The following is a 20,286-nucleotide window of genomic DNA, read 5'->3' as shown; positions in this document are numbered from 1 at the left end:
GGGAGTGTGTGTTTTTAAGGGGTTTGAAAGGGAATGGAAACATATTGAAATCCAGCTCGGACACTGTATTTATCAACCTCTAAATAATGCAAAACTATAGAGAGAGCAGCAGAGAATCACAGGCCCATCCGTTGGGTATACGGTTGGCAGCAGAAGAGTGACACCACAGAGATTCACACACGGCTGCTCCTCAAAGTCAGTTTCCCCTCGCACTGTCTCGGGAGACCTGCGCCACATACACACTCATGAAAGGTGTGAAAATCTGATTTCCCAAAAAGGATCGGTAATTCTCTGTGAGGGTGGAAGCCGCAATCAATAAATCATTGCTAAGTAGATTGTAAAGAAAAAAAAAATTATTCCCCCTCGGTATCGGTGCATTAGGATTCTCCGGAGGATGGATGAGGCGAGATGGGGGTGTGAGACAATCTCAATAAAGAAGAGGCAAATCATACCTTTGGCATTCATCTGGACTCTGGGAAGCAGCTGTCAGCATGCGGTGTGTCGAGATCCAGGATAGTTGACTCCTATCTGAGGAATACATCCGGCCACAGAGTCCAGGAATGTCTGCAAATATACAAAACAAATTCATTTACTGTCTATAAAAGATACAGCAAGATAGCTCAACAGATCATTTTAAGATTAGGATTTTGATCCCACTGCTCTGTATGGATATTATTTAAGGGAAAAGGTAGACTTTAAACCTATCTCAATTTGTTCCTGAGGTGACATTAAAACTGCAGAGATAATAATAATCAGTAATTATAAAACTTTCTGAAGGAGGCACTATGGAAAGTAAGTTGTCATGTTTTGTATACCACCGTATTTCACTGAACATACCAACAACAACAACACCACTACAATTATTTGCAATCTAGTATTTTGATATTGTCTAACTGAGAGTAAACATGTACTTTTGTATAGTTGAAGTTTACAGGAGGGATTTTATCGTTGTGGTTGGTTATGGGGGCTGCTGTTTTGAACGCCTTCATTTTCTAATGGATGATTCATTTGTGTATTAATGTGTATTGTTTAAACCAGGGGTTCGAAATATTTCAGCTTGCAGCCCCAAAATAAAGGTGCTGGAGATATGGGGGGCCCCCTGGGTTTTTGGAGAGGGTTGAAGCAAAGCAAGGCATCAAGGGACCCCCCTCTGGGTGTCTCATGACCCCCCCAGAGGATCCCAATTTATTCCCAGGTTGGTCTAAAATAAACCCAGCTGTTAGATATTTGAAGGAAATTTTACAATATTGAGAAAAAAAACAAACAAAAAAAACCACACACAATACTTATGTAATGAAGTCTAAATTAACTTAAAGTATAAATTCAGCATCTTTTACGTTACTTTTAAATTAGTGTATGAAATTAACTTTCTTCCATCATAGCAGCCATCAACTTTTTATCCACTTTTGTAAAGTGTGGAGGGCTTGTATTCTGAAGTTAATTTACTATTTTTGGCATCGTTTCAAATCGTTAAAGTTGGCCTATAAAACCATCAGTGTTAATCAAGTTATGATTTGTGGGTTTCAGCTCCATTTTTAAAACACCTTTGAAGTGAAATATTTCAGCTTTGGCAAGAAAAAAAAAAAAGAGGCACACGGTTAGGTTACCTTACCATCAATGGAAACTGTCCAGAAACTTGTGTTCAAATATAATATACTTGAGAAAACACGCTCAACAGTTTTGACCGAGCACAGACAACCGTGAAAGGTTTACTAAAATATGTTTGAAGGAAAAACAAACACGTTGTGGAAAGCGAATATGAATTCTCACTTCTCCTATCGACGGTTGGTTGGCGTCTTCCCTCCGTAGGATTGACTACATTACCCATGATGCACCGCTGCTCGGATTCAGTCATGTGATTTAACTTATGACAGCCAGAGCTCCGACAACAAACATGACTTTGTTGTTTAGTGGATGTTCTTAATATGAAATAACCACAATTGCGACATTTTGGACATTAAATATGCATCTTCTAAATACAAATTGAGATATTGCAGTTATTAATCGCGGATACAGCGTAGAACAATGGCGGAAGTAGAGGAGCAGGTAAGGAAAACATGCTAACGTTAGCTGGATAATTTTCTGTTTTGGTAACTATACGCTACAAAATGAATGAGAAACGTGATACTGGACTTCTGTAAGCTGCCTTTTGATTTAGTTAATCTAGTAATATAACAGTCTCTGTCACCTAGAAAGCATACACTCGCTGTGTAGTAGATTTGCTTTGATATCATAGCTAAATCTTTTGTAAATAAAACAGTCTATCTGTAGTGTAATCTCCAGAGCCTGTTCAAGTCTGATGTCACTGCTGTGTGGTTTGGTGCTTTTATACAGTCTTTATTTTTCACGTCCTTTTTAAAATATCTCTTCATTCAGGGCAGAAAACCAAGTGAGGAGTTCACAGATGAGTCTGAGGTAAGAAAGAGAGAGACTATGATCTTTAGTCCTCCTGCAGACACACACACACACACACACACACACACACACACACACACACACACACACACACACACACACACACACACAGAGGAAATGTCCATATAAAGGTAAAGAGAGTGAGTAAACTTACACCTAAAATGTCTTGTAGTTGCACCAGTCTGTCAGTTAAAGAATTGATCTACAGCAACATATTGATGATGACAGGCATGTGCATAGTTCTGTCAGACATGGGCGATTTCTGAACTCAAATAAAGCTCGCTGCCCACCGAAAGGACTTTAATACAATGCAAGCCTTTATCAACTCCACCTGATCCCAGAAGGATCTTTGTCAGGTTTTGAGAGGTGTCAAACACTCATGAATTACAGATGGCTCTCCAGATCCATCAGTATTAAGACTGAGCTTGGGCATGTTTGAGTACACTTGTGCTTCTGAGAATTACAAGTAGGCTAAATAAAATATAGCTTTGCACGTAAGCTTTGCAGGACGAGGAGATTGTCTTTATAGGAAGAAGAGAATGAAATATTAGGGAAAGGCTGCAGCGGATGCTTGCACCTCTCAGAAGGAAAACAATAAAGAGTGGGCAAGAGAGGAGAATGAGGAAAACTTCATACTTGTTTAGAAAGAGCTCCTACATCATTTTTTTGGTCGATACAAGCTTCGTACTTTATGGTTGTTTGTCTCAAACAGGCGAAAAACATCTTTTATTATTCTAATTCTAATTGTATTTACTTTGAATGCTACGCTTTAATGAAGCCAACTTTGGGTCTGCTGCTGTTCCCTTGTTGGCTGCAGTCTCACTTGACGACTTCATTGAGTACCTGTGTTCTACACTTACAGAATAAATGAACAGTATAACAATTAGTCAAACATTTAAGGGCTTGGTGGCGCCGATAGCCTTTCGGTTATGTCGCGCGCCCCATGCACGGAGGCTCTAGTCCTCGTCACAGCGGCCGTGGGTTTGAATCCGACCTCATCCCTGTGCTGCAGGTCATCCCCCACTATCTCGTCACAACTTTTCCTTACTCTCTTCAGCTGTCATATCTAATGAGGGCAAAAGGCCCCAAAAAAATAACTTAAGATTTTGACAGTCAGAGACATGCTCTTCACAACCTTTATAATGTGGCTCAACTAGTCTGATAGGTTTGGCTTTGTCTTGTTTTGATGCCTGAACGTGCTGAATAATCCACAGTTGATGCAAAAGGTTTCATTTGAACTCTTAAGTGCAGTGGATTCAAATTCTTTCATAATAATATTATCACAACAGACATGTTGCACACAATCTAACTCACTGTGACCTTGAAACAAAAACAAATTATGTTTTCTTCACAAATTCAAACAGCACATGCAGAATCATTTTGATGATTATCAAAACAGTTGATTTTCATTAAGCAGTTTAATAACTATTGAATAATCAGTTTATGGATACATCAGTGCTGTTAGGTTTCCACTTTATTTACTGCAAAATATTCAGTGCAAACACAAAAAGGGTTTGCCAAGCTCTTCCATTTTTTCCCAATTTTTGTTTGTTCTATTATTTGTCACTACGCTGTACATAGTTTTCTGAGGCAGAGAGGAAGTGGAGGGTTGTTTTTGGAAGAGGAATCCTGATTGTATGCCGGTGACTTGGTTCAACCTGTTAAATCTTTCACAAATGGTTCAAAGAAAAAAAAAAGACCAAGTGAGTAGTTGACAAAACAAAAAAGATAACTAACAAGAGATGGCAAAAGTTTGAAAGTAGGTGGTTTCTCTGTGGGGATGAAGTTTGCTTTTTGTTGTTTGATGCACCGTTAAACCTGTGACAAATGCCCTCGCATCAGAAATCTCACAAGCAGAATACACAGGAAATAGCCTCGATATGGCGTTGTTGAGTGGGAAAGGATTGTTTTTGAAAATAACATTTTTTCCACGCTATTGTCCCCCACCTCCAACCCAGCAGCACATAATGGCAGACAATGTTTTGAGTTGATGCACCCTCTGGGCAGCCACAGACTGTGCAGCATTGGTTATAAACTGAATTATGGGGGATATTCAGGCTGTGACTGGCCGCAAATGTTGGCTCGTCCTGGAAGGTGTAACACAGTAGAATACTTTAAGTTTGCTTTATGAAATGACGCTATTCATGTTTGTCAGTGGGGATGAAAGAATAGCTTTATGCTGCATTTCACGCGAGCTATAAGGGAAATTTGTCTTTGTGCATTAATCTGCTGCTACACACATGCAGGACGTACAGAATGAAGCCCCCGCTAATGCGGTCCTGCTCGCTTCAGTGTCTCGCTCAGTGACACGGTGTCAGCGACGGCGGGAACTGTGGGTGTAAAGCCAGACTCCCAAAATACATTACGTACATATTACCTTTTGCTTCACGATATTGTCTGAATGCAGCTGAAAACAATCAATTCCTGTTGTCTTTTCATACAGCAATATTTACTCTAAAAACTGTGTAGACATTAGAAGTAGATGAAACAGAAAATGATTTGACGACTCTTTTAATGGATGATCATTTCAATGATTGTTCACTCATTCCAGGTTCTCAAATATGACGCTTTTGTGTTTTTAGTTTATGACAGTGAATTAAATAAACCTGTTTTTAGTGAATAGTTTTGGTTCCAGGTAGTATAATGGAGAGTTTCATACCGATTAATCTGTCAGCCGATAATATCGACCAATATAAGCATATCACTTGATTGTTTTACACTAGCAGTTATCTGTCACCAGCAGAGGGCGCTATATAGATTACAATATAGAGTGCCAAGTGGTGATGCACGTACATGCTCGGTTACTTTCCAGTTGAGTGACCATCTTGTCTTAATTATACTGTTTATATTTTACACAAGTGTTTGATAACTGCATCTGAGGGATCAACTCAATAAATGTGTTTATCTATATCTATCTCTAAAAACCCAACATAGAAAAAGATGAAAAAGATATCGGCCGATATATCGGTATCAGATTTTCTCTCTATCTAATATCAATATCAGTATCGGCCCCTAAAATCCCACATCGGTGGCGATTATAGTTTTAAGTAGCGATGCATTGATCCAATTTTTTTTTCAGTTCAGAATGATTACAATACATGCACCGATACTGATTCCAATATTTATTTCATCATAATTAATAGTGTTATTGTTGTTGTTATAAAAGCTGTATTAAACCTGACATTGCATTTCTTATTGAAAGAGCAAAATAAATAAAAATGCATTAAATTATTCCAAAGAAATGTGTTTGAACTTTGGGCTCTCTTCACATATCAGCAGGAAGCATCAACAACTGTCAGGTTTTCAAATTAAATGTTTTAAACTGAAGTGTAACAATTGAACTCATGATCAAGGTGCTGTTCTATCTCGTCTGAACGTCGCCATGGAGACGATTTGTGGACAATTCTTACATGGGACGAAACAAAAATATTAAAAAAAGCGCTTCATAGACTTTTTGACTCAAAGTTTTTTTCCAGGCACACGTTCAGGATCCACTAACAACAGCTCTGTGAACCACTTTTGGATCCTGACCCACCAGTTGAGAACCCCTGACTTGTATATTTAAGTTCACTGAAGATATGGTCTCATCAACCCTAAGTATGTGACTCTTTCGTTATTTAAAGTGTGATTGAATGAATCCATCTTTTCTGCCTGAACTAGGAGGAGGACAGCGAAGAAGAGCCCAAGCTGAAGTACGAGAGGCTCTCCAATGGAGTGACAGAAATCCTGCAGAAGGATGCAGCCAGCTGTATGACCGTCCATGACAAGGTACAGGTTACAATCCTCCATCCACAGGGGCATTTCATCCTCAAATCTGCTGTTCTGAAATACAGATTTCAAATTATTTATCTACACATTGGAGAGCTGTCCTCTTCAAAGTTGGTCTTCATCCCCTTTCCTCAATCCGTTAAGGCAGCCCATTCTTTTCTCACCTCCACCTGCGAGATGCATCAAAAGACACCAGACGCCTATTGTCTTCTCCTCTTTTTATTCCCACTCTTGCATTTCTTTCTCTCCTCTCCTCTGTTTGTCGAATGTTGATATTTTTTTAAGAAGGCCACTCTCTGTGAGATGGTTAATCGTTGTGGCACCAGCGGCATACGTGCACGCCTGAGCAGAGCAAAAAGTCAAAGCCAGTTATGTCTCCTCACCTGATGTTTTATTAACCGCTATTGATTTTCATTTATTTATTTTTACTTTGAGGATTTGCTCCCTCTTGTTTTTTTAACCTCAAAATAGCAGGCGTGCCACAGCGAGAGACATCGCTTTGCTGAAATTTTAAATTTGATCTGACTGTCCTTCTTGCTGGGATTTCTGTTCTTGTGTACCTGCTGCCATGCAGCTACCTGTGCCGTCCCACCCCCTCAACCCCCCCTCCCTCTCCAATGTGACAAACTCCCACATCCCTTAAAGCCACCGACAGCGCACATTGCCTTATGTTGCCTCATATTTTAAGTGTTTGAATCGGAATTTCATTTGAACAATTCCATTCTGATAAATCCCTTTAAAAGTCGCTCCGCCTCACAAGGTTGAACCCTTTATTTATTTATTTTGGGTTATTTTATTTGGGGAGATTGCAGGGGGCTCTGTCTGACATGCTCAGCTGTGCCTGTAAATATAAGCATTTCATTATAGACTGCACTGAAGCATGGTGGGCTCGCCGCACATCCACATGCTGGTCTTGAAGGGAGGGGGATTAGGAGGAGGGCATGGAGCATGGGCTGGGGTGGAAGAACACACACTTAATCTAATGCCAAAAGCCCCCGGTTTCTATAATTTTTTTGTCCCAGTGGACTCGCGTACACACACATACACACATGAATTCACACTTGCACTTTTGTTGAAACACACAACACAAACCAGTTGCTGCTCGGTAGAAATAATAGCTCTGTGCTGGGCAGGGAGGTGATTGGGTTGCATTGGGAGCATGGGAAGAAGTCAGATGTACACTGCATTTATTATGCTTAAGCATTTTAATTTGAGGGTGGAAAAAATGCCATTTCACACTGTATGCTTTAATAAATAGGGCTTTTCCACCCCCTGCAATTTCACAGCTTTGCCTCCAAGCCCACCCAATCCCCACTCTGCCCATGTCGCTCGCTCCAGCTTCAGCAACTATTTTTTTTTTATCCTCTTCCACAGCCTTCTAAATTTTTTTCTCCTAAATCTTGAATTTATTTTAAATGTCTTCTGGTTTAATTTACATTACATTTGTCCCCTTCCAGTTTCTCGCCCTTGGTACTCATTTCGGAAAGGTCTTCCTGCTGGATATCCAAGGAAATGTGACTCAGAAGTTTGAAATTGTGAGTACAATAAATCCATTATCATGATGAAGTTACTTAAGCCTCCTGATCATTAACACATGAGTCATAATTACAGATGCTAATGTTCATCATTTGATGATTAATTATTATTATATATCCTAAATTATGTCATTTTCTCTTTTCATCCCCTATTATTTATCATATATGTTAATATAATAAAAGCCAGCAAAAGTGATCATGCTAAAACATTCAGTACATTCAATACATTTAAGTCTGTCTGAGACATACTGGGACAAAACATATTTACTATCTAACTTTAGCAAAGACTTTGGTAAGAAAATGCAAAGCTTGATCCAAAGGCAACTGGACTAAGATTAGGATCATGAAGAAGTTTCACCTCCCCTCTTCAGAAAAGCTTCTTCAGTTTCTAAACTATCTGGTGGACGGAGCTAAAAGTGTAAGCCTCTGTGGATCATAACATCTCTAGCTCCGTCCACCAGATAGTTTAGAATTGCACCTGAGCCCAGTTTATGCTAAGCTAACTGAGTCTAGTATATGTTATGGTAACTGTGTACAGTGTATGCTAAGCTGACTGAGTCTAGTGTATGCTAAGCGAACTGAGTCCAGTGTAAACTAAGCTCATTTTGTCCAGTGTATGCTATGCTAAGCTAAGCTAACTGGCTGAGGTATGTGTATATTCAACACACAGAGTTGTTTTAATGATTTTATATAGCGCCCTCCAACAAAGCTAATAGCCGTTTCTTTTAATACGTTACACTGCTCCTTTTGTAGTCATCATGTTTGGGGAGAGCTGCATGTATTGTCAGATCTCTCAACGACAAGGCAGAAGAAGTGCTAATGTTAGCCTGCAGAGTGATGCTGAAGGAGAATGTATTTTGCATTAGATGGGCTTAAGTCCCACTTTGAAACTTTCCCACAAGCCTCTCCACAGATCTGAAGGGATTGATGCTGAACAATAATTGAATTTGCACGTCAAAAACACTCAGTAATTAAGTGTAATTTGTCCGGCACAAAGGGGCAGTTTGACATTACTGCACCTGTTCTCATGCTTCTGACTGTAGCGTCCCCGCTGAGCCCATTGATTCAAGTGCTTCTCCTCTAAAGAACTTACTGCCAATTATCAGTCGTTGGCTGAAAGAAACAAAGACGGAGTTTCAGTGAGCAGGAAAGACACCACTGAGTCATGCTTAATGGACATGTGAGCCGGTCAGAATTCAGAGAAAAAAAAAATATGATTTTGACATGTGTCACAAATGCCCGTAGGAAATGATTGTACTGGAGAAATTGCAGATATGGCATGAGCAAATAATGTTTCCCTTAGAGAGAGACACATACAACCATTGAATTAACATGTGACGTTGAAACCCCCTCCCGTTTGCCACCAAGAACTCTGGACTAATAACTCTGAAGCTATCTATTCACATATTGCACATTTCAAGTTTACTTTTTCTTTAAATTTTATTTTATTTACCATTTTGTTTTGTACCTTTTGCACTATTTAGAATTTATTACTTTAAATATTATTTATCTTATTTTACCTTATTTTGGTTGTATTGCACTGTGGGACGGAGACAAACGCAATTTCAATTCCACTGTATGTCTGGCATATTTTGAAATTGACAATAAAGTTGACTTTGACTGAATCTATGCAATGCCATTGATTGTTTCAAAAGAAGCAGCTTTGAGAGAGAAAATAGGTACATTTTACTGAAGGTACTGAATGTATTGTGAGCCTGCCTGAAATTTTTGATAATTAAAAACAAGAAACTCTCCGACACTATAGTTTAACAAGTGCCTAAAACTGTAAGGGCAATTGCAGTCCTCCTGAAAAATATATTTTCTTGCGTGCATATCTGAAAACGGCTTTAAATGTGTAAAATCAAGTCATTTTTTATGACACTATCTGGCATAAAGATGACAGGCACAATCCATCTATGATTTAAAAAAAGCTTAAACATTTTGTTCTAATGGAAACTTTTAAAGCATCAGTGATGCATTGTGACCTTCTTTGTGTCATAAAGTGTATGCAAAGCTCCATTCATGGTTTCTCTTGCTTTTCAGTGAGGTTAAATGTCAGACAGCAACATTTTTCCAGCCACAGAGATGCATATTTGCCAGCCTCTTTAAAAAAAAAAAAAGATGCCTTGATATTGTGTCTCCACAGAGTTCAGTGAAGATCAACCAGATCAGTCTGGATGAAAGTGGAGAGCATGTGGGCATCTGCTCCGAGGATGGGAAGGTGAGATCACTCTGCTCATCACACACAGTTACTGATGCCTAGACCAGCAGAGGGAAAAAAAAAACAACAATCAGTATTCTTCATCTTTCATAATTCTTCCTCAGCTTCATATAAAAACTCATGTTATCTAACTTTATGCTAATGCTGCAGATCTGAAGTGTTTGCTGGTGAATTAGAAGGCAGTGGGAGCATTAAGTGGAAGCTTTATCAACACATAAATCAGTTTTTTTCATGATGCAGGAATTTATAAAAAGCTTGAGCAGATTGTGAAGAGAAGAGGGAGAGGGTTTGCACTCAGCTCCGATGAGCTGTCAGTCAGCCGTCATCTGTCTATCGATACCCTCTCCATGTTCTCCACCCTGTGTTATCTTGTCTTTTCTCATCATTACCACCATCCTTCATGGATTTCCGCAGTAAAGATATGCTCTCTGATATCACCCCTCCTCACTTCCAGCACCCCGGTGGCAAAAATAAGATCTTGTCGCACACAAAAAAGTGGAGCAGACAATTAAAATCAATGCTGGAAAAATTGCACTACACCAATTCAGTTGACTGTTAATCCTTCGGAAATCTAACTTAATCCTTAATCGCTGGTGCAGAAAAAAAAAGAGAGAGAGAGGAGATTGCATCAGAGTTTTTTTATTATTCGCCAGCTTTTTTTGGCCTGAGATGAAGAAAATCTGGATGTCATGTGCTCCAAAGGTACATTAGAGTTTGTTTGTAGCCAACTGAGGTCGAGGAATCCTGTTTTTAAACCCTGCAGGGTTCAAAGAATCAACTTGTCCACTAATTGGTGACCCAGTGGAGAAGTAGGGAGCCAATCAAAGTATTTTTCTGACCACAGTTCCCCCGCTGGCCCTGGATAGTTGCAGAGGCAGCAATTAAAGGAGACATTTTGAGTTATTCACCTTCGCTTGCTGTTTTGCCGTCTCATCTCTGTTTCAGGTTCAAGTGTTCGGGCTCTATACGAGAGAGGGATTCCATGAGAACTTTGACTGTCCCATCAAAGTAAGTTTGATTCCAATTTAGTGTCTCAGCATGCTTCTGGTGTCCTGTCAAGATATTAAATAACTAAAAGAAGTAGTTTTGCCTCTCAAAATATTAACCACAGATAGTATAAAAAAGATGGACCATACAACATCACCCTACCAACTGGCTACAATATGGTTCATAAACCCCGCCTCCTCCGGTTGAACCATAGACTGTAAATATTTGAATTCCAATGGCACCATGAGCCAGATCCCTTCTGCACATGTTCTAGCTCCAAATTACATCACCAGTGCAATATGTCAGCACCTGTCTCCTGGCTTCAATTTTGTACAACAGAAAGATATGGAGCCACGACGTCCATATTTATATACAGTCAGCTGTATGTGTTGTCTTGCAGGTGGTGGCTTTACATCCTCAGTTCACCAGGTCAAACTACAAACAGTTTGTCACAGGGGGCAACAAGGTATGTTTGAGTAGTTATTTCTCACTCTTGCAGTCATTATATTCATTTTTTCCCATTTCCTACCACGATAATTCCCTCTGATTGTGTCCGATGAAACCGGAACCTGCAAACCTTTTGCCACTTTGGCCCGGCTGAAGGCGACGCTCGGCCTTTTGTCTGGTGTGAAAGGCTCTTACTTTTTTTCTGTCTCTTTGCTGGAGTGCTCTCGGGAGAGCTGGTCATTTTCACAAAGTGCTGTTCGCTCAACAGTGTTTGAAAGGCAATGCTTCACAAGCGCAGCAAGCAGATGTCATTATCAAGAGGGAACATAGTCTTAGGGTTTCCAGGCGCATTTAGTGATCTGTCCTGAAAAGTTGTCTCTGGTGTTTTGTCACTGCGGAAGGTAAGAGTATCTCAGGCATTAGATTTGTTTTTGTTTATTGGAAGTAAAAAGCACCTTTCCATTACCACATGCCAATTACACAAGCATAAACTGCTCAGGAGTGGAGTTATGGATGAAAACCATCCATAAATAAAATAAACTGACATTTATACAACAGGGGTGAGGAAAAACAACTTTCATATGAAACCCCATTGTTAGTGTTACTTTGCCATTTTCTTTCAATTGCTGCTGATTCCTCTCAGTTCCAAGTTGTGAAGGCCTCCACAATGTGCCTGTGATGAAAATCAATAAGCCTCAACGGGAGCCACATCCTGTCAAAGGAAATTCAATTTTGTCTCCACAGTTCTTTTGTCATATCATCTCTTTGTAGAGCAAACTGTTTATTAACATAGCCCAACTGCTGAATTAAAGAGCCTATACAACCTTCTCTCTGCATCCTTGGTAATATAATGCTCTTTTTTTGTATCAGTTTATAAAAGTAAGGACAGTAAAAATGCAGGGAATGTGAATGACATGCTTTGTCCGCTTACGCACACACAATACAAGGCCTGAACATTAAACTGCAATTTATAAAATAGTTCCGCTGCCTCCTTGATGTCACATTGCATCGTGGTTAAAAAACATGGGCCTTACACAAACCCTCCTGCTGTGCTCCCACACCTCTTAGAGAAGACAAGAAAGTAAACATGTGAAGTATGAAGTCAACACAATGTGGAGTTTTGAAAAAAAATGTCTCTGCTTTCACAGTGCCTCAATGAATGGTGAAGGGTGTATGATATCTAGCATGTAATGCATCAAATGGCAAACCCTTTCTGTGTAGGTTTTTCTACTGTATTCTTTTTAGTTACTTCAGCCATGTCTAAGAGTAAAATGACTTCCTTTACCGCTTGATGTAAAGCTAATGTGTTGCTCTCTCTCTTAGAAGGAGTTGAAAGAACAATCTGTCTTCATTCTCTTTGTGCCTAAAAGATCTGAAGTGGAATTAAAATGTGCATATTAGATTAAATCAGGTTCTACTTTATCAATCCTGGTGTGAAAAATAAAAGTTTCCTACAGTTCAAGCTGACTGTTTTCACCATCAGACGCAGCACTGCTCTTGTGCAATGTGATGTTCATCTACTGCCCTCTGCAGGCAGCGCTGCACAACTGCATCCAGTTCATTTCAGAAGCATGCTGTGTTGTTTTTGAAATGTGTACTTGTTTTCTTTCTCCCAGCTGCTTCTGTATGAAAGGAACTGGTTAAATCGCTGGAAGATGTCGGTGCTGCATGAAGGCGAGGGCTCGATCACAAACATCCAGTGGAGAGCGAACCTCATCGCCTGGGCCAACAATGTGGTGAGTGCTCGCTCACAGACCCAGATAAAAAGAACAATATTCTCTCTAAGTGTCGCTAATCTTTTCCTTTGTATTGATTTGTTTTAGGGAGTTAAAATTTACGATATCAGCACCAAACAGCGGATCACAAACGTGCTGCGGGATAACGTGAGCCTGAGGCCTGACATGTACCCGTGCAGCCTGTGCTGGAAAGACAACACCACCCTCATCGTTGGCTGGGGTACTTCCATTAAGGTTTGCTTCTTTTCTCTTCAAATGCATCACTTGTTAGTTAAAGGCTTTTTTCCAGTTGTTCACACTTTTTGTCTGTATTTCTTTCCCCCCTCAGATGTGTGTTGTGAAAGAGCGAAATCCCACTGAAATGAGAGATCTGCCCAGCCGCTACGTGGAAATAGGTATAAAATACACAGCATGTGAAAATGAACCTATTATACTTACTCAGAGCTAAATTAAAAAGTCCTTCAAAAATCAAGCCAGAATGAGAAAATAGAGCAAGACTGAAAATAAAGATAAAATCATTAGAGACTGGCTTAAAATCTAAACTGAGAGGTAACAAAATTAAAGGTTCAATATGTAAGATATCTACTGACTGAAATGATAAAGTGACCTTACTATATGATCAGACATTAAAGAAACATGCTGTGTTGAAGTGCTGGCTTCTCTGACAACAATGCAGCAGCCAGTATGTCCTCCTTCTAACTTTAGATTCTGGTCCTGAATGCTCTGGATTTGTTTGGACCAGAGAAGTTGGGGGACAGCTCTTTTCAATGTTTTGAATTTGGACTGCAGCGCCCATTTCAAACGCTTCGTGTCAGAGTTACATATTGCTCCTTAGGTAGATATTAGTTAAAAGTTGGATTAATCCTGAGGCCAGTTACCTGATAGTCTTATGAATGCACAATCATCTTATCTGTGCAGAACATAAATGGTAGTTGAGGAAGTGCATGCTGTGTGTTAAAGTGAAGATCCAGCAGCTCATACACAGAAAACTGTCATTGGGCCACTTTGTTCCCACTTTAAACTTACAGATTGGTTACATTTACTAACACAGCCTCTTGTGTTTGTTCTCTCTTTGTCTCTTAAAAACAGTGTCTGCATTTGAGACCGAGTTTTTCATCAGCGGTCTGGCCCCGCTGGCGGATCAGCTCGTCACCCTGTACTTTGTGAAGGAGAATTCTGATCACATGGTAAAGATGACTTTTTTTTAATTTAGTTTTTATAGAGGCGTATATGTTTTTAAAACCGTAGTATGTGTTTGTGGGTGTGTGCAGGATGAGGAGTTTCGTGCACGGCCTCGCCTCGACATCATCCAGCCTCTCCCCGAGGGCTGCGAGGAGATCTCCTCAGACGCGCTGACCGTGCGCAACTTCCAAGACAACGAGTGCAGAGACTACCGCCTGGGTGAGACTATAAAAAAAAAACCTACAACCTTTTACTGCGCTCTGATTCTATTACGCATCGCCCGTCAAATGTCAGCTGACAGAGCCATAAATGCATTTTCATTAACAGAGCATGCGGAGGGAGAGTCACTCTTCTACATCATCAGTCCCAAAGACATCGTTGTGGCCAAAGAGCGAGACCAAGATGACCACATCGATTGGCTGCTTGAGAAGAAGAAATATGAGGTCTGTGCTGGTAATTTTTATGATTGTTACAAAAGGTCACAGTCTACAATTACACACAGTAGTTTAATTTCATGTCCTGTTACTGTGGTTTAAATGTGACAGGAGGCGCTGATGGCTGCAGAAATCAGCTTCAAAAACATCAAGAGACACGACGTCCAGAAGATTGGGATGGCGTACATCAACCACTTAGTGGAGAAAGGAGACTATGACAGCGCCGCCAGGTGGGCCAGCCCTCTTCTGAGTATGAGCAGGATTGTAATTGATTGGAGAGGTTTCCAGGGCGTCGGTGTTGATGAGATATTTTAAGATGTACACTTAATTTAAGCCTTTTTGTTAAACCTTGAAAATCCTTGAGGTTTCCCTTATTTACAATGATGTCGAGATACAAAAGAGAGCACAATAAAAACAAACCAAGAAAACGTGATTCTCAGTGAGTACATGTGCACACTGTGGTGAAGCGGTTTGAGATCTCGGTCTTTATTTTTTTTATCTCAGCGGTCAAAGTGCAAGATTCTGACATTTCTGTAAAAGCTGAATATTTAATGTAGAGGCAAAGTCGACGCGATAAGCCACTGAGGCGGTGCACCTGGATTTACTTATTGACACGCTAACGTTACCTTGTAAGATGAATGAAAGTCCAAGTCAATGTCATTGGCTCCACATGTCCATATTTTCTTGGAGCATATTTCTTGTAACTCTTGCAGCAGCTGCTTTGCCGTCAAAAAACTGCTCCTACATTTAATGTCTATCTTTATTCAAAAAGTGCAAAAGAAGGAAAAAAAACCTTGAAACATAATCCAAATCATTATCACCAAGTTACCATGGAAACTGGAAAAATACAAGAAGACTCTGTTTACCTTTTATATTGAAATCAGAGCGAACTTGAAGGCTTTGTGACATTCAAACTCTTAAGTCCACTCACTCATTTTCCAGAGCTTAAATCAGTAGATTGACCTTGATCTGTTTGTTATTTCACACCACTATTTCCTGGGTGAAGAATAACATTTCAAACATAAAGAGAGCATGTTGTTCACAAACTGTATCTTCTTTCTGTATCTATTGATGGGACTATGGCCTCATGCATGTCCGCCGCTTCTAAAGTCAAAAAGCAGAATCTTCTTGTTCAATGTGAATGATTTAAGTGCTTCTCCTTCGTGCAGAAAGTGCCAAAAGGTTCTCGGAAAAAACATGGATCTCTGGGAAAATGAAGTGTACAGATTCAAGACCATCGGACAGTTAAAGGTGAAGGATCTGGTTCTGAATTTCTTTTACTTCATTGAGCTAAAATTATGTGTGTGTTTTCCAGTATCAGCCTTTATCAATATTGCTCCACCTCTTTCCAATGTCAGGCCATCAGCCAGTATTTGCCCCGAGGAGATCTGCGCCTCAGACCGGCCATCTATGAAATGATCCTGCATGAATTTCTTAAAACTGACTATGAGGTACTTTCCCGCTATTAGTCCTGACATCTTGTAACAAACCCGGAATTTAATCTGTTAGTTTGATTGACAGCTTGTCCTGCTTTCTCTGCTGTCCTTAAAGGGTTTTGCCACACTGATCCGGGAGTGGCCTGGAGAGCTGTACAACAACATGGCCATTGTTCAGGCGGTCAATGATCACCTGAAGAGAGACCCCACTAACAGAACGCTGCTCAAGACGTTGGCTGAACTGTGAGTAAAGTTTACAATAGAGTGTATAGTAATGTACCATTTTAGTATCTTATCGAACTCTATTATATGGTATCATATCATATGGCATCCCTTAAAGGCCTGCAACATCTAAGGACTCTCTACGACTTGATAATTTCTGCTGATAAAATTGAATCTTACCTAGCAACCTATCTGTGTTTGATTCCAGGTACACATATGACCAGCGGTACGACAGAGCCTTAGAGATCTACCTGAAGCTGAGGCACAAAGATGTTTACCAGCTGATCCACAAACACAACCTGTTTTCTTCCATAGAAGACAAGATCGTGCTCCTAATGGACTTTGACAAAGAGGTAGAATCCCCATCATGGATGGATGTCATGTTAATTGAGTCATTTTATTGTCATGTTGAGTCTTTTAAAAATCCTCCGAATTAAGACACTGGTCAGTAATATATCCACTGTATGTGTGCTGTCAGAAAGCTGTTGACATGCTTCTGGATAATGAAGACAAGATATCAGTAAGTGTACCTGGCTCCCCTCAGTCTTTAATTAACTGATGTGACTCTGCTGCCTGCTGATGGTGTTTCTCTCCTCTCACTGACAGACAGACAGGGTGGTGGAGGAGCTGGCAGACAGGCCTGAGCTTCTGCACGTGGTGAGTTGATACATCCTTAAACATAACCAGATTCACTCATGGAATTGAACCCAGATCTAATTGCAATCATTTTCTTCACACAGTACCTCCATAAACTGTTCAAGCGGGACCACCACAAAGGCCAGAGATACCACGAGAGGCAGATTGTCCTGTATGCCGAGTACGACCGTCCAAATCTGTTGCCTTTCCTGAGGGACAGCACGCACTGCCCCCTTGAAAAGGTACAACATTCTAATACTTGTATCATTATATCGTACATATATCCGATATAAACTGCAAGTTTCAAGACTCTACAGGACATGACTGATGTGTCCCCTCGTTTCCTCTCAGGCCCTGGAGGTTTGTCAGCAGAGGAACTTTGTAGAGGAGACCGTCTTCTTGCTCAGTAAGTTCTAGTCAAAGGTACATCCCCAAAAAACTACACCTACTGTATATGATATATGTGCTACTGAGGTTTGTACTTACTCCATCATGTGTACAGTATTAGGGGTGGGAATCACCAGAGGCCCCACAATACCTTATGATGATAATTGAGGCAAAATACCATATTATTGCGATTTTAAAGGGGACATAGCATGAAAAATCCACTTTTTCACACAACATATATTTGGGTAAGCTGAGTGTCTACTGACCCACAAAATGTGAAATAAACCCATCCAGTCCTTTGTTTGTGGTTTGCATATGTCTTACAACACAGAGAAAAATGCTCCGTTTCAAAGCTCCACAAGTGCGATAAGTCAGCGTCCGTATGGAGGCAGAGACTAAATACATACTGTGTGTTAAGGTCGGTGTTTTCTACTTTAAGTGTGTTTTGAAATGATGAAAAAGTAATCCAGCACGTTGCTTTCAGGCAGGATGGGTAACTGCAGGCGGGCGCTGCAGATGATCATGGAGGAGCTGGAGGACGTGGACAAGGCCATCGAGTTTGCCAAAGAGCAGGATGATGCAGAGCTGTGGGAGGACCTCATCTCTTACTCTATTGACAAACCACGTATGACACACTCTCCTATTGACTCGGTTATTCTCGTCCTCTTCCTGTATTTTTATTTTAGATTCTGTCATTTTCTCTCTTGTATAACACTCCTCTGCTTTCTGTGTGTCCTTCGATCACTCCCCAGCGTTCATCACCGGCCTCCTTAATAACATCGGTACTCATGTGGATCCCATCCTGCTCATCCATCGCATTAAGGAGGGCATGGAGATACCAAACCTCAGAGACTCACTAGTAAAAATCCTCCAGGACTACAATCTGCAAGTAAGACTTACCGTACATGAGGTTATTTCTTTAAAATCATTTGGATGATGTGTGAACAGGGTTCCTCGCTTGACGTGTAGCTTGTATTCAGTTTAAAAACAAAGAAGATGAAAGGGAAAAACAATGATATCAAACGAGCAATAAATAATTAAATTCGCAAGTTAGGGTTAAATGTCTTTGTTGAATAAAAAGTAAAACAACAGATACAATTAAACTCAGAAAAAGGTTTCATAAATATTTAATAAGTCAACAAGAGACATTAAGATGTTCTGTTAAATATCCTGCTGCAGATTAACTCTAAATCAAGCAAAACACGTCTACCCGTCAAAAACACAAAGATCTATAAAATGAGCAATCAGTGAGATGTGTATTGAATGAAATGATAAAGAGAGCTTACTATATGATCAGACATTAAGGAAACATGCTGTGTTGAAGTGCTTCTCTGACAACAATGCAGCAGTCAGTATGTCCTCCTTCTAACTTTAGATTCTGGTCCTGAATGCTCTGGATTTGTTTGGACCAGAGAAGGTAGGCAGTTTTAAGGCACCCCCACACGGCCGTTTTGGACGCCCCTCGGTTTGCCAGATACGAGACCAGTTATCAGGTCAACCCAATAGGTGTTGCAGCGATGGAAGCGAGCAAGAGAAGTGGTTCAGATAGAAGTGACTGTACCTGACCTAAAAAGCCTCTGCATGTTTCTAATAAGCTCCACGAGCAGAAACGTGATCAAACTAGGATCAATATTGGAGATGCTTTTGAAAAATGGAGAGAGGTTAGAACACAGAAAGGTTTACAGACTAATGCAGAGCTGGATAAACACTCAGGAACTCCCAGGAAAATATTTAGTGATACAATAATGTTGCTTATTTTAAGGACATAACATAGTGTAATAACTTGTTTATTAACTCCCTGTTGTGGCATTTTTGTTTTTTTTCTCAGATTCTTCTGAGGGAAGGCTGTAAAAAGATCCTGGTGGCCGACTCCCTCTCCCTGCTCCAGAAGATGCACCGCACACAGATGAGAGGAGTCCGGGTGGATGGTGGGTGAATCCTCGGCGGTCATGAAGCAGATTCATTCGATATTAAGTCACTTTGATCGATACTCAAACAAGTGTTTGCTTTTACTTTCAGAGGAGAATATCTGTGAATCATGTCATGCTACCATATTACCATCAGGTAGGTTTATAGTTAGGTATCCATGTTGTTTTTTTATTGTTGTGATGCATTTGAGCATTTGAGTCATGGCTGATAATGTGACAAACATGTGTTTCAGACATGGCCAAACCCTTTAATGTGGTGGTGTTTCACTGCAGACACATGTTTCACAAGGAGTGTTTACCTTCTGCAGGAACCGTGAGTGTCTCTCTCAGAACTTTTCGATTTTCATTCCTCATAAGATTTATTTTCATCGTTTGTGTCTCAAAGAACCCGAGTGACTGAGTGATTGATGTTGAGACTTCTGTACCTTCTCCTTCCTTTTAGATTCCTGGTGTGCAGTTTTGTAACATCTGCAGTGCAAAGAGGCGTGGGCCGGGCAGTGGAATCTTAGAAATGAAAAAGTAACAGTGACTTATGCACTCACAATGTCATTATTAATGCTCTTATCCCTCCCGCTGTTGATTTCTCTTTACTGTCAGCTGTCAGTACATTGATCAATGAATATAACTTCCCCTCGCTCGCTGAACTGAACACTGGTAAGAATGCCTTTATATTGGATTGTTTCTGTATATTTATTTCTAACAACTGTAGAATACTGCACTTGTTTTGCCTCAAACTAATGTGATGTGGTGATGACATATCTGCATTGTCTGAAAAATAAAATCTCAGAAAAAATGGAGGCTTGTTTTTTGTCTGGTAATTGTGCATTTCTTCACTTAAGTCAATCCTGTTGAGTCTATCCATAAAAATTAAATGACAAAAGTGTTTTTTAAAATGTCCTCAGAGCTTTGCTGTAAATTAATATTTAGGATAAATATAAAAAAGCTGAATCAA

At 40.2% G+C, this 20,286-nt stretch overlaps 1 protein-coding gene across 1 annotated transcript; it reads left to right on the top strand.

Annotated features, from left to right (window-relative positions):
* The first annotated feature begins 1,855 nt into the window (after nucleotides 1-1,855).
* Nucleotides 1,856-20,129, top strand: vps41 (VPS41 subunit of HOPS complex). The gene is made up of 28 exons (XM_061064990.1): nucleotides 1,856-2,046; nucleotides 2,377-2,415; nucleotides 6,076-6,183; nucleotides 7,641-7,718; nucleotides 9,865-9,939; nucleotides 10,885-10,947; nucleotides 11,327-11,392; nucleotides 12,990-13,109; nucleotides 13,197-13,343; nucleotides 13,438-13,504; nucleotides 14,199-14,296; nucleotides 14,381-14,510; nucleotides 14,619-14,734; nucleotides 14,837-14,955; nucleotides 15,895-15,976; nucleotides 16,084-16,176; nucleotides 16,277-16,404; nucleotides 16,592-16,736; nucleotides 16,862-16,903; nucleotides 16,990-17,040; nucleotides 17,124-17,261; nucleotides 17,371-17,425; nucleotides 17,891-18,031; nucleotides 18,159-18,295; nucleotides 19,235-19,334; nucleotides 19,426-19,470; nucleotides 19,568-19,647; nucleotides 19,777-20,129. Exons 1-28 carry the CDS (start codon nucleotides 2,026-2,028, stop codon nucleotides 19,855-19,857), a joined length of 2,565 nt encoding a protein of 854 aa, XP_060920973.1. The 5' UTR covers nucleotides 1,856-2,025; the 3' UTR covers nucleotides 19,858-20,129.
* The last annotated feature ends 157 nt before the right edge of the window (nucleotides 20,130-20,286 follow it).

This window comes from Labrus mixtus, chromosome 19 (genome assembly GCF_963584025.1).
Source record: "Labrus mixtus chromosome 19, fLabMix1.1, whole genome shotgun sequence".
Lineage (NCBI taxonomy): Eukaryota > Metazoa > Chordata > Actinopteri > Labriformes > Labridae > Labrus > Labrus mixtus.
The sequence above is the reverse complement of the archived record's forward strand: the minus strand, read 5'-3'. Positions and strand labels throughout refer to the sequence as shown.

What these genes read in the sequence shown, in the direction of transcription:
- vps41 (XM_061064990.1), top strand. Translation starts at nt 2,026, where the DNA reads ATGGCGGAAGTAGAGGAGCAG. An exon ending in GGCCTGAGCTTCTGCACGTG is followed by an intron (nt 17,041 to 17,123) that starts GTGAGTTGATAC and finishes TTCTTCACACAG; the next exon opens with TACCTCCATAAACTGTTCAA. An exon ending in CGCACTGCCCCCTTGAAAAG is followed by an intron (nt 17,262 to 17,370) that starts GTACAACATTCT and finishes GTTTCCTCTCAG; the next exon opens with GCCCTGGAGGTTTGTCAGCA.